The sequence below is a fragment of the Colobus angolensis genome, unplaced genomic scaffold (assembly GCF_000951035.1).
Source record: "Colobus angolensis palliatus isolate OR3802 unplaced genomic scaffold, Cang.pa_1.0 Scaffold300, whole genome shotgun sequence".
In the NCBI taxonomy this organism is placed as follows: domain Eukaryota; kingdom Metazoa; phylum Chordata; class Mammalia; order Primates; family Cercopithecidae; genus Colobus; species Colobus angolensis.
Genome location: NW_012116267.1, coordinates 2,765,798 through 2,779,276, shown reverse-complemented (window position 1 = coordinate 2,779,276; position 13,479 = coordinate 2,765,798). Strand labels below are relative to the sequence as shown.

At 41.2% G+C, this 13,479-nt stretch overlaps 1 protein-coding gene across 1 annotated transcript in view; it reads left to right on the top strand.

Annotated features, from left to right (window-relative positions):
- The window catches only part of ITSN1 (intersectin 1 (SH3 domain protein)), a 199,682-nt gene that overhangs the window by 65,542 nt on the left and 120,661 nt on the right, over positions 1-13,479 (top strand). The window contains exons 8-11 of the mRNA XM_011950058.1: positions 661-734; positions 4,879-4,987; positions 9,416-9,553; positions 11,577-11,692. Of these exons, the coding sequence (XP_011805448.1) occupies positions 661-734; positions 4,879-4,987; positions 9,416-9,553; positions 11,577-11,692 (437 nt within the window). The remainder of the gene's footprint in view (positions 1-660; positions 735-4,878; positions 4,988-9,415; positions 9,554-11,576; positions 11,693-13,479) is intronic.

Here is a 13,479-nt window from a genome sequence, read left to right as displayed (position 1 = left end):
GTTGCCGTGACCCAAGATCGCGCCCCTGCACTCCCTCCTTATCCATAAGGAACAGCCTGGTAAAGTTCCTCAATGATAGTAAACTAAGAACTTCTCTAGATAATCATATCTAACTTTCGTATTTTATTCATTTTATTATCACTTTTTTTTTTTTGCCATGGATAGTTCCCATTTTTAAGATCATAAACATTTCCCTCAAAATAATTATTTTTCCAGAATCATGGATAAACACAATAGACCGAGTGGCTGTTTCAAGTTGTATATATAATTTAATAATTTAAAATTAGCCCGGCTAATTTTATATTTTTAGTAGAAACACGGTTTCACCATGTTGCTCAGGCAGGTCTCAAACTTCTGACCTCAGGTGATCTACCCACCTCAGCCCCCCAAAGTGGTGGTACATGTCTGTAATCCCAGCTACTTGGGAGGCTGAGGCAGGAGACTCACTTGAACCCAGGAGGTGGAGATTGCAGTGGGCTGAGATCGCACCATTGCACTCGGGCTGGGCAACAAGAGTGAAGCTCCAACTCAAAAAAAAAAAAAGCAGAGCCTGCATAAGCTAGGCTGGGATTATGGGCATGAGCCACTGCACCCAGCCTACTGAAGGTATAGTTAATAGCATATTTTTAAGTACTGTTTTACATGATTGTTTGACACCAGTGCTCCATACAAACCCAGAACTACATTGCCAATTAATCCAAAAATATTTCTTGAAAACGTTGTTGGTGTTTGCTGTGAGTTGATTAAAATAGTATTCAATTGAGACATTGATTGAGAAATTCTCTCTTTCTTGGTAGGATTTGTGTTTTATGAATGAAATGCAGTATCTACATTCCAAATATAATGACCCAGGCACTTGAACATTTAGAACTTTTAAATATCTGAGGCAGAAAGTAAAATTTGAAATATACTGGAAAGAAGGCAGATTTTGATATTGTTTATCTGCATACTTATTGCTACTTTGATCCAGCAAGAATTTAAGGTGGGAATTTTACTTTTGAACCAGACCTTTGTATAGTCATGTCAAGTAGAATAATTTATTACAGTAAATTTTAAAATGGGAATAAACAATAGAAATTTAATTTGTTTAAAATTTTTCTTTAGAGGTAGGATCTTGCTTTGTTGTCCAGGCTGATTTTGAACTCTTGACCTCAAGCAGTCCTACCACCTTGTCCTCCCAAAGTGCTGGGATTATAGGCGCCCAGGCTGGAGTACAGTGACATGATCACAGTTCACTGCTGCCTTGATTTCCCAGGCTCAGGGGATCCTCCCACCTCAGCCCCCCAGTAGCTGGGACTTCAGGCATGCGCCACCATGCCCAGCTAATTTTTTGTACTTTTTGTAGAAACTGGGTTTTGCTATGTTCCCCAGGCTGGTCTCAAACTCCTGAGCTTAAGCGATCTGCCTATCTCTGCCTCCCAAAGTGATGGGATTATAGGCGTGAGCCACAGTGCCTGACTTTAGCAGTGGCGCTATTTACCCCACTGATTACCTGGGTTAATTTAGCCAATACGTCCTGTTGGACACCATGTTCTTCCTTCACGGCTTTATGTGTATACTGTTGCATGCCCTTAAAAGAGACAGCCTTATAAAATAGAGAGGGATCATTCTTTAATTAAGGTTATGTAAGAAGCTCTAGAACTCTGATATTCCTGTTACTACTAGCCCCTCTTCTCAAAGAGGTATTTTATTGTTGCATTCTGAAACAATGAATATGCTATTTGGTAATTCATCTGTTAATCAGAAAAGCTAAAGTCTTAGTCATTATTTCAAATAAAGCTCATTTCATGTAGTTACTCTCTCCTTTCTAGCCATACTTCCCTGCCCAAATATGGATGCCACAAGTGGGGTTTGTGTGCTTGGGATTTCTGGTTTTATTCCTATATTTCCTTATAAGCCAGTACTCCAAAAGAGATATCCCTTTATGTACCTAGGTTTCAACACTGTGCACTCAAAGCTCAACTGTGTTATCCAAATGTACTAAGCTGCTATCTTAGCTGTTGCTGATCTATTTTTAATGTTCTGCAACATCAATTTAGGACATATATAGACAAATAGTAGAATTACAAGAGATAATTGTGATCTTCTAGTGTGGGGATCAGCAAACATTTTCTGTAAAGAATAGCACAATATTAGACTCATAGGTCGTATGTTCTCTGCTGCAACTACTTAACTTTGCCACTGTAGCATGACAGCAGCCATATGTCATGCTTAAATCAGTGGATATGGCTGTTTTAATAAAGCTTTGCTTAGGAAAGCAGGCTGTGGGCCAGATCTGGCCTAAGGGCTATGCTTTACCAATCTCTGTTATAGATTATTTTCCTCATTTCACGGATGGAAGAACTTCATTTTAGAGTTAAAGTAATTTTGTTAATGCCACATGCCATTAGGGAGTCAGGACTAGAATCCAAGTCTCCTGATATCCAGGTTTAGAGCTAGTTCTTCACATTTATCGTTAGGCTTTTTATGTGTAATAGATAAAATATTTAACTTCCTTTTATATCGTTCCAGAATAAGGGCTATTGTTACAAGTGTAAATTAAATCATCCACCAAAGTTTTGTTAATTCTACTTTGTTACCAACATTCTAGATACAGTGTTACAGACTAAAGAAAGTGATGCCTGAACTTTGCTTATTCCATTGTACCACAGTCCTTTAGAATCTTCACATGAATTCAGTAGATTTTTTATTCTTAGATGCTCCCAAAACACACACATGCTCATGTACGCACACATACCCAGCAGGAGTGTGTTCATATATTCACCAAAACTTAGAATGCTCACTGTTAATAGTAGCCCTAATTGAAAACTACCTGAATGCCTATCAACAGTAGAATGGACAGGCCGGGCACAGTGGCTCATACCTGGAATCCCAGCACTTTGGGAGGCCGAGGCGGGTGGATCACTTGAGGTCAGGGGTTTGAGACCAGCTTGGCCAGCATGGAGAAACCCCATCTCTATTTAAAAAAAAATACAAAATTAGCCAGGCGTGGTGGCGCATGCCTGTAGTCCCAGCTACTCAGGAGGCTGAGGGCAGGAGAATCACTTGAACCCAGGTAGTGGAGGTTGCAGGGAGCCAAGATGGCACCACTGCACTCCAGCCTGGGTGACAGAGTGAGACTCCATCTCAAAAAAAGAAAACAGTAGAATGGACAATAAATGGGGATATAATGACACAATGATACACTACCTAGCAGTGAGGATTAATGTTCTACAACTCTGAGCAAAATAAGCCAGGTGGAACAGCAGACAGACTGTGGGTAGAAGTTAGGCTACCTTGGTGGTAGGTGATACTAAAAGAGAGGCAAAGAGGGGCATCTGGGGTACAGTTATACTCTCTTTCATGACCTCCATAGTGTTTGAGTATTTTCACTTTGGAAAATTAATTCAGCTGTGTACATGTGCACATGTATATATCCACATGTATCCATATGTGTGCTTTTCTGTGAGGATTTTATATGTAAATAAAAGTTGAACTATTGTCAGTAATGTTACCTGCCATTAGAGCACCTTTCGTGTGCTAATGTGATGCTAAGCTCACTGCCCCAGTGGGTCATAGACCGGTTTATCTGAAATGAGCAAACTAGGGTCCAGACTACCTCTCCCAGTCACTCAGCAAAGTCTTGACTAAGCCAGGACTAGAGCCTAAGCTCCTTGGTTCCCTGACCTCTACTGCTGGCCATGCAAAAACACATCCAGTTTTGTGGGTTTTGATGAGGTGACGTTTGAAGAATGAAATAACAGCAAAAAGCAAAAGCATATGCACCAGAATCTTCCCAACAAAATTGCCACAGCCTTCCATTCCTCTGTCCATCAGTCTTCCTGGGACCACACCTTGAGAGGCAGTGCCGGAAAGGAAGACATACTTATTTCTCCCTCCCTGACCCTAGTTTATTTAAACAGAGTCTCCTGCTGTGCTTTTGTCTGATGTCTAAGGCCACTGTCATACCAGAAGTGAAGATGTTTATGATTATTTTAAGAAATGAGAGCTCATTTTGAGAGAAGAGTTGAAATTCCAGGAATTCTTCTTTTTTGTTTTTTGTTTTTTTGTTTTTCTTGGCTGACATAGAAAATGTGTTTTGTTTGGTTTTTTTAATTGAGACAGTGTCTCACTCTGTTGCCCAGGATGGAATGCAGTGGTGTAATCTTGGCTCACTGCAGCCTCTGCCTCTGGGGCTCAAGTGATCCTCCTACTTCAGCCTCCCGAGAAACTGCGACCACAGGCTCATGCCACCACACCCAGCTAATTTTTTGCACTTTTGGTGGAGATGGGGTTTTGCCATCTGGTCTCGAACTCCTGAGCACAAGCCATCTGCCTGCCTCAGCCTCCCAAAATGCTGGTATTATAGGCGTGAGCGGCCACGGCAGGCTGGAAATGTGTTTTAATACTGGCTGTCAGCCCTTCCTGCAACTTTTTTTTTTCTTTTTAAGTCTGTTTAGTGAAACAGTTTCCCGGAGATCTCTCCAAGGTCCCTTCCTCCTCTAAGATTCTCCGAAATTTCCCTGAAAATGCCTGAGGTTGAGCAGGGTGGAGGCAGCAGGTGGTAGCAGTTGCAAAAGATGTTAAACTTGAAGAGAATAAGTTTCAACTTTGTAAATAAAGCCCGGTACAAATAAAGATGGTCATGTGGACAAAAGGTCGGGTTATATTTTGAAACTCTAAATCTTTCACATGGTCATTCTTTATCAAACATCCATTTAACAAAAATTTATTATGTGTCAGATGCTGTGCTCTGTGTTTCTCCCGTTTTTCATTGGGGTTTAATTTCCTTTTTACAAAGCCCCTGCAGTCGTAGCAAATGTTATTTAAAGCATTGTGATTGCATGAGGTCATGGAGTAGTCCATACACACAGAACCCTGGTCCTTCTGTACAGTGAGTATTTGCTGGCTCATCTGTATGTCCTTTCCCCGGTTCCTGTTTAGGTCCCCAAGCAAGAACTATTCTTATGCAATCAAGTTTACCACAGGCGCAGCTGGCTTCAATATGGTAAGGAATGAAACGTTCTTTGGTTTGGATAAAGTAGAAACTTGCTTAGATTGGTGTGGCCTCATGGGTTTTAGATTAATACCGCTTTTTTATGGGGGAATATGTAGAATTTGCTTAATTTCAATGAGTTGTAATGATTGCCTCTTTTTTAATACTATTTCCTGTCTCGATTTTGAAAAATACAAAAGCAGCCGGGCATGGTGGCTCACGCCTATAATCCCAGCATTTTGGAAGGCTGAGGTGGGCAGATCATGGGGTCAGGAGATCGAGACCATCCTGGCTAACATGGTGAAGCCCCGCCTCTACTAAAAATGCAAAAAAACTAGCCGGGCGAGGTGGCGGGGCCTGTAGTCCCAGCTACTCGGGAGGCTGAGGCAGGAGAATGGCATGAACCTGGAAGGCGGAGCTTGCAGTGAGCTGAGATTGTGCCACTGCACTCCAGCCTGGGCGACAGAGTGAGACTCCTTCTCAAAAAAAAAAAGCAGATTAATGCAATAAGTTCTCAAGAAGTGATAATACAACTTAACAGTTCTCAACTCGTGACCAGTCTTGGCTCTCCCTTTCTTTTTTTGAGATGGAGTTTCACTCTTGTTGCCCAGGCTGGAGTGCAGTGGCGCGATACCGGCTCACTGCAACCTCTGCCTCCCGGGTTCAAGCGATTCTCCTGCCTCAGCTCCCGAGTAGCTGGGATTACAGGCATGTACCACCGCGCCCGGCTAATTTTGTATTTTTAGTATAGACCAGGTTTCTCCATGTTGGTCAGGCTGGTCTTGAACTCCCAGCCTCAGGTGATCCACCTACCTCAGCCTCCCAAAGTGCTGGGACTACAGGCGTGAGCCACCGCGCCCAGCCTCTTTGATTATTTTAAACCAAATCTTAGTTATTATATAATTTCTACTGCAAATATTTTAGCTCATATCTTCAAAAGAGAAGGATTTTCCTTTTTTAATTTATTATTATTATTATTTTTGAGATGGAGTTTCACTCTTTCATCCAGACTGGAGTGCAGTGGTGCCATCTTGGCTCACTGCAACCTCCACCTTCCAGGTTCAACCTATTCTCCTGCCTCAGCCTCCTTAGTAGCTGGGATTACAGGCATGAACCCCCACGCTTGCCTGATTTTTCTATTTTTAGTAGAGATGGGGTTTTGCCATGGTGGCCAGGTTGGTCTTGAACTCCTGACCTCAGGTGATCTGCCCACCTTATCCTCCCAAAATGCTGAGATTACAGGGTGAGCCACTGCGCCCAACCAATTTTCTTTTTAGCATAGTCCTAATACCAATAGCTGACCTAAATTTTTTAGTAGTCATCCTTATCATTCATCAGGTAGTGTTCAAATTCCTTAGATTGCCTCAAAATGGTTTTATAGTTTATTTGTTCAAATCAGGACTGAAATAAGCCTATATTTTGCAATACTTGATTGTTCCATCTTGTATGTCTCCTTTAATCTATAAATTTCCCCTTGTCTTGTTCTCTGCTTCTTTTCTCAAGTCCCCCAGGCCACCCCCCCCAACCAAAAAAACAAACAAACAAGCAAACTCTGTTAAAAACAAACCAGATCATTTGTCCTATAGTTTCTTAATGGCTTAACTTTTGAAGATTGCATCACTGTGGGATTGTCTAATTTGTTTCTGTATTTCCTGTAAATTGGTAATTAGATATAGAGCAAAGTTTCTCAACCCCAGCATTATTGACATTTTGGGCCCGATAAATCTTCGCTGTGGGGGCATGTCCTGTATAGTGTAGAGTGTTCAGTAGCATCTCCGGCCACTACTCACTAGATGCTAGATGCCAGTAGCATGAGCTCCACACCCAGCATGACAATCAGAAATGTCTCCAGACTTTGATAGATGTGCCTTGGGGTACAAAATCATCCCTGGTTGAGAAGTGCAGATCAGATTTGATTTTTTGTTTTTGTTGTTTTGTTTTTGATAAGACTATGCCAGAGAGGTCTCTGTGTACTTTCCTGAAGAGAGGCACATAATGTCTCTATTGTGTAATGATTTTGAGTAGCTATCGATGAGCATTGCCTAGGTCCTACAGGCCTCCTTAAATGTTAACTAGAATGGTTTCTCAAGAAGTGTGCGTGTTATAGCTATATGTTGGTGATTATCCCTGGAAAATAAACCTTGTCTACAAAGCTCACTGCAAAGTTTGTGATTCTCTTGCAGGCCACGTTGATATGGTTGTTCCACAAATGATCAAGCTCTAATGCAGCTCCCTTTGCCCTTCTCTTCCCTTCTGTTTTGTATGAAAGAGCTTGCCTTTGGCAGTAGACTAGACCAGTCAATATACATCTTATATCTTTGACACACCCAGACCTCTTTAAATCTGGGTATTGAACAGTATCCTAGGACCCCCTGAAATACAAACTTAAGATCTAACATTAGTGGAGGTTGGTTGACTATTTATTAGGTTGTTCTCATGATACCAGATTATATTGAAATGTTTATTTTAAATTTCTCGTGTATAACTTATCCGATTTGAGAAAAACACTTGAGGCTTCTCCTGTTAGAATGTTATATTCTGCTACTACACACTAAAAAAGATATTTTATTTAAATGCTTATAATCATAATTTAGGCAAGTGTGATGTAAAAACAAGTAAGAATTTCAACCACCTTCTAACTGGTTTACCTAGGACTGGCTAATGGTGAGACACAAAAAGGAACAGAGAATAAGAAGGAGCAAGCAGGGGTTTCATTTTATTTCAATTGCATTTCTTTTTAAAACTGGGTGTCTTGCATATGGGAAGAGCAAAACTAGAGGAACAGAAAAGAGATCAGCAGTTGCCAGGGGCTGGGGGCAAAGGAGGGAGTTGCTACAAAGAGACATAGAATTTTAGGCTAAACTGACAGTATTCTGTATGTTGTGGTTCATATTTGTCAAAACTCTCAGACTTATACTCTAGAAGGTGTGCATGCTACTTTATGGAAATTATAACAATAAAAAAAGTTTCTAGCACCTAAAGAAATTTCAGAATTAAGAAGGTTTCTTAATTTTTGGTATTGGCAAAGCCAGTTTACCATTGCATTTGTCCTGTTGACATTCTAGTGAACGGATGTGTTGTCATGTGTCTTCTTTTGACTGTCCAGAAATTGTTAAGTAAAATCACATTCTTGGACTTGCTAGGAAAATGTTTTCTGTAATTAGCTACTTGGGCAAGTTCATTATGAAGAATGATGGAGTCATTATGAAGAATGATGGAGATTGAATCCTGAGATTGAGGAAGAGGAAACACTTTGACTCCGTGGCTGGAGTTCATAAAGATCCACCCTGCAGGCCTAGATTAAGGGGTGGCCAGCTACGCCCAGTGGGCCGAATCTGGCCTGCATCTGTTTTTGTGAAGAAAATTTTTATTGTACAAACAGCCATGCCCATTCATTTATGTGTTGTGTATGGCTACTTTCCTGCCAAAATGACAATTCAGTAGGATAGGGATTGTATGTCTTATAAACTATAAACTATTTACTACCTGACTCTTTACTGATAGTTTATTATTTCCTGGTCTAGAGCAGAACATTTAATGATATAGAGCTGGGTGTGGTGGCTTATGCCTATTATCCCAGTGATTTGGTAGGCTCACTTGAGGCCAAGAGAGATCAAGACCAGCCTGGGCAACACAATGAGACCCCCATCTTTACAAAATATTTTAAAAATTAGCTAGGCATGGTGGCGCACACCTTGTAATCTCACTATTTGGAAGCTGAGGCAGGAGGATCACTTAAGCCCGGAAAGACTGTAGTGAACTCTGATCATGACTGCAGTGAGGCTGCAGTGAACTATGATTGTGTCATTGCACATCCGCCTGGGTAACAGAGTGAGAGCTCATCTCTTTAAAAAGATACATGGAATATGAGTGTGTTATATTTTAAATATGCAAAGGTTGGGAAAGAGTTATAATCATAGCGTTTGTTGAATGAGGAACACTGTCCCAACTACTTGTAATTTTATCTTTGCAACAGTATGAAGTAGGTACTATTTTGACAAACTGAGGGACAAAGAGACTCAGTTGGCCTGTGGTCAATAAGAAAACAGAACTTTTAGGCCGGGCGCGGTGGCTCAAGCCTGTAATCCCAGCACTTTGGGAGGCCGAGACGGGCGGATCACGAGGTCAGGAGATTGAGACCATCCTGGCTAACACGGTGAAACCCTGTCTCTACTAAAAATACAAAAAATTAGCCGGGCGAGGTGGCTGGCGCCTGTGGTCCCAGCTACTCGGGAGGCTGAGGCAGGAGAATGGCGTGAACCCGGGAGGTGGAGGTTGCAGTGAGCTGAGATCAAGCCACTGCACTCCAGCCTGGGCGACAGAGCAAGACTCCGTCTCAAAAAAAAAAAAAAAAGAAAACAGAACTTTTAAATCACTCATGAATAGTAAAAAGCATGAATTTTCATGAAACTGGATTACAGCGAACTTTTTGTTGAATAGGAATCTTTCTGACATTGATCAAGATGGAAAACTTACAGCAGAAGAATTTATCCTGGCAATGCACCTCATTGATGTAGCTATGTCTGGCCAACCACTGCCACCTGTCCTGCCTCCAGAATACATTCCACCTTCCTTTAGGTAAGGAACATTGGCTCTGATCAGAAATTGTGTGTAGAGTATATGAATTCCAAACTTGGCTCTATTGACTTATGTGTCTTACCTGATTTTCATCCCTGACAAGGAAAATAAGTATTCGTGAATTCTAGAGACTCTTCTCTAGATCTATGTTAATCTTGGGCCCATTCTGTTCTTCAAAGTACTTGTAGTATATTAGTGAAACAATGAAGTAAAACATCAAAAGGTTGTTGATTTTGTACCAACCTATTTCATCAATGCTTACCAGAAATTTTCACGACAGATGCCAGCAGCAAAAGAGAAACTGCATGGGCATATGCATAGAGAAGAAACCAAGGAGATCACGCCTGTGAATTCCACACATTTCAGTGGTAACAAAAGCTGCTAGCAATATAGAAATTATAATCAGGCACACAATTAAAGAAAATTACCCTGGACTGGAAGAAAGTCTCAGTAAAGATGGCAAGAGAGTCAGAGGTCCAGTGTTATGACTGGCATCCGCATTTACATCCATGCATGCATGCACACGCTGTCCAGGACAGCTCTGTCTTCTGGCTTCGCACATTAAAAACTGAATGTGAGATCTTACAAATACAAAGGAGAATGAAAGAAAGATTAGGATTTCTGTCCTGAGTCCTCAAACTGCAGGAAGGACTGGGGCAAAATGCGCTTTAAATGAAGAGAAATAGAGCCATTACTGTCAGCACACACATGGTACAGGAGCAAGGTGAGGAAACTGTGATGATGTAGGAAGCAGCAGGTAGCTGAGGCACTTTGTGAAATCCCACAACTGCAACATTGGGCTGATAATAAATGCGTGAAAAGGATTGGGAGACTGTTTAAACACAGCGAAGTTAAAAGTGTAAAGTGGGCTGGGTGGTGCGGTGGCTCACGCCTGTAATCCCAGCACTTTGGGAGGCCGAGGCGGATGGATCACCTCAGGTCAGGAGTTCGAGATCAGCCTGGCCAACATGGTGAAACCCCGTCTCCACTAAAAATACAAAAATTAGCCAGGCATGGTGGCAGGTGCCTGTAATCCCAGCTACTTGGGAGGCTGAGGCAGGAGAATTGCTTGAACCCAGGAGGCAGAGGTTGCAGTGAGCTGAGATCACGCCACTGCACTCCAGCCTGGGGGACAAGAGTGAGACTCCATCTCAATAAATAAATAATAAATAAATAAATAAATAAATAAATAAATAAATAAATAAATATGTAAAGTGAAAAAAATTAGTAAACAAAGTGTTTTACGAACTGTAAAGTATAGACATTGCATGTGTTTCTTAGAGGGTGAAATGGAGAGGCTGGAAAGGGAAGAGAGATGCTCCCAGTGAGTTGAGCTGCTGATCTTCCCTTGGAGGAATTTAAGGTCACTTGAGAGGGCAATGGAAATAGCAGCTCCCACTTAGTGCTCACCATGTCCCAGGCATTGTTCTTACCACTTTTTGATTATTAATTACTTTCATCCTTTGGGATCGTTTCAATTTTGGTGGTGATTCTTTTTTCTTTTTTTTTTTTTGAGACGGAGTCTCGCTCTGTCGCCCAGGCTGGAGTGCAGTGGCTGGATCTCAGCTCACTGCAAGCTCTGCCTCCCAGGTTTACGCCATTCTCCTGCCTCAGCCTCCTGAGTAGCTGGGACTACAGGCACCCGCCACCTCGCCCGGCTAGTTTTTTTGTATTTTTTAGTGGAGACGGGGTTTCACCATGTTAGCCAGGATGGTCTCGATCTCCTGACCTCGTGATCCGCCCGTCTCGGCCTCCCAGAGTGCTGGGATTACAGACTTGAGCCACCGCGTCCCGACCTGGTGATGATTCTTAAACAAGCTTGACACTCAGAGTCTGATGACATTCAAATATTCATTAAAAAACTCTTTGTAAATAGAGAAGACCGAATCTTTATCTTTTCTGCACTATAAATGAAATTTGCTCATGGTATGGTAAAATCTTTAAAAATTCTTCTTCATAACTTGTCCAACTCCACCCAGACAGCTCTGTCTGAATGCGTTTTTCTTTTTCCCCACAATTGCAGAAGAGTTCGATCTGGCAGTGGTATATCTGTCATAAGCTCAACATCTGTAGATCAGAGGCTACCAGAGGAACCAGTTTTAGAAGATGAACAACAACAATTAGAAAAGAAGTTACCTGGTAAGGCAGCCTTTATATTGAGTTAAATCATTTAGATTAAACGAAATTAGAGATTTCCTATCTCTAAGACAAAGAGGTAAACATAAATTTAGTTTTTGACATTTTTGCCTTGTAACTTAACAGACCTTAGTCAGAGATATTGTTACTTGTGGATTTGGGTCTGGATAGAGAAATAGGAACATTATGTACTCTGCTAATGCACTGTTTTTCTAACTTGTAGCTTGAAATCTGATTATAAACTGCTAAACAAAAATTATGTAAATGTTATCCATAGAATATACAGCACTAAAAATTGATGAGTATTAAGGTGATTGCTTAATACCACCAGTGCAGAAATAGAAAGTCAAATCATCTACTGTTATTTTCTCATGTTGTTATAAGAGAATTGGAAACTCCTTAATTGCAGGAACCTATTTTAAATTTAATGTGAACCTATTTTATTTTATTTTGTTTTTTGAGACAGAGTCTTACTCTATCACCCAGGCTGGAGTGCAGTGGCGCAATCTAGGCTCACTGCAACCTTCGCCTCCCAGGTTCAAGTGATTCTCCTGCCTCACCCTCTGGAGTAGTTGGGACTACAGGCATGTGCGCTACGCCCGGCTAATTTTTGTGTTTCTAGTAGAGACAGGGTTTCACCATGTTGGCCAGGCTGATCTTGAACTCCTGACCTCAAGTGATCCACCTACCTCAGCCTCCCAAAGTGCTGGGATTACAGGCGTGAGTTCCTGCGCCTGGCCTGAACCTATTTTAAATAGTCCTCATTTACAGTGATAAATCCATCATACTATTAAAATATTCTAAGGTGGCTATGAATTATTAATGGTGAGATGATAATGATACTAAGAAGCAAATGAAATTATGGAGTCTTTTATGATAAGTACTTTGTCGGTGTCATTTTGCTGCATTTAAGATGCTCAGCAGTCAATTGGTCTGGTCAGAACACTAGCTGTCCCAGTTTATTGTCTGAACTATTACCCTTTGTTCACTGATGAAATACTATTGGATATATTCTATGTGCAAGACTGCATGTTGAGCAAAGAATCTAAATGCTAATACATGGTTCATACTCTCTAGAAACTTTAAAATGTATTAGAGGATTTAAGATATCCATATAATCAATCACTTAAGCAGCACGTGAGTGGGATGAATTCCTGGAAACTATTATAGATGCACAACAGACCTCACTTATGGTTGGTTGGTGTAGACTGGGGAAGATATGAGGAATTAAATGTCTGTGGAAGAGGTCACAGTTGAGTTGAGACTTCAAGATGAATAGGGTTACCACAAGTGGAAGTGAGAATATTTCAGGTTTTGGTAACAATGAGAATCGAGTTTCAATGGCAGATAAGGACAGGAATGCTTGGAATGCAGAATTTTCTTTTTCCGTTTTTAGTAGACATTCATTTAAAAATTTGAACAGGAAACAACATTTTCAGAGATTTCATTTGTGCATTCATTCTTTCAACAGCCATTTATTGTATGCCTTCTACGTACTAGGAATATTGCCAGATGCTGGAATTAAAAAGATATATAGAGACTTGGAGAGTTTTTTAAATTGAGATGAGATTCACATAATACAAAATGTACAGTTCAGTGGCTGTCTTAGTCTGCTTGGGCTGCCATAACAAAATAGCATAGACGGGGCGGCTTGAACAGCAGGAATTTTCTCTCTCACCATCCTGGAGGCTGGAAGTCCAAGATCACAGTGTGCAGGTTTGGTTTCTGGTGAGGGCCCTCTTCCTGGCGTACAGACAGCAGCCTTCACTTTTTTTTGCTCACGTGGAATT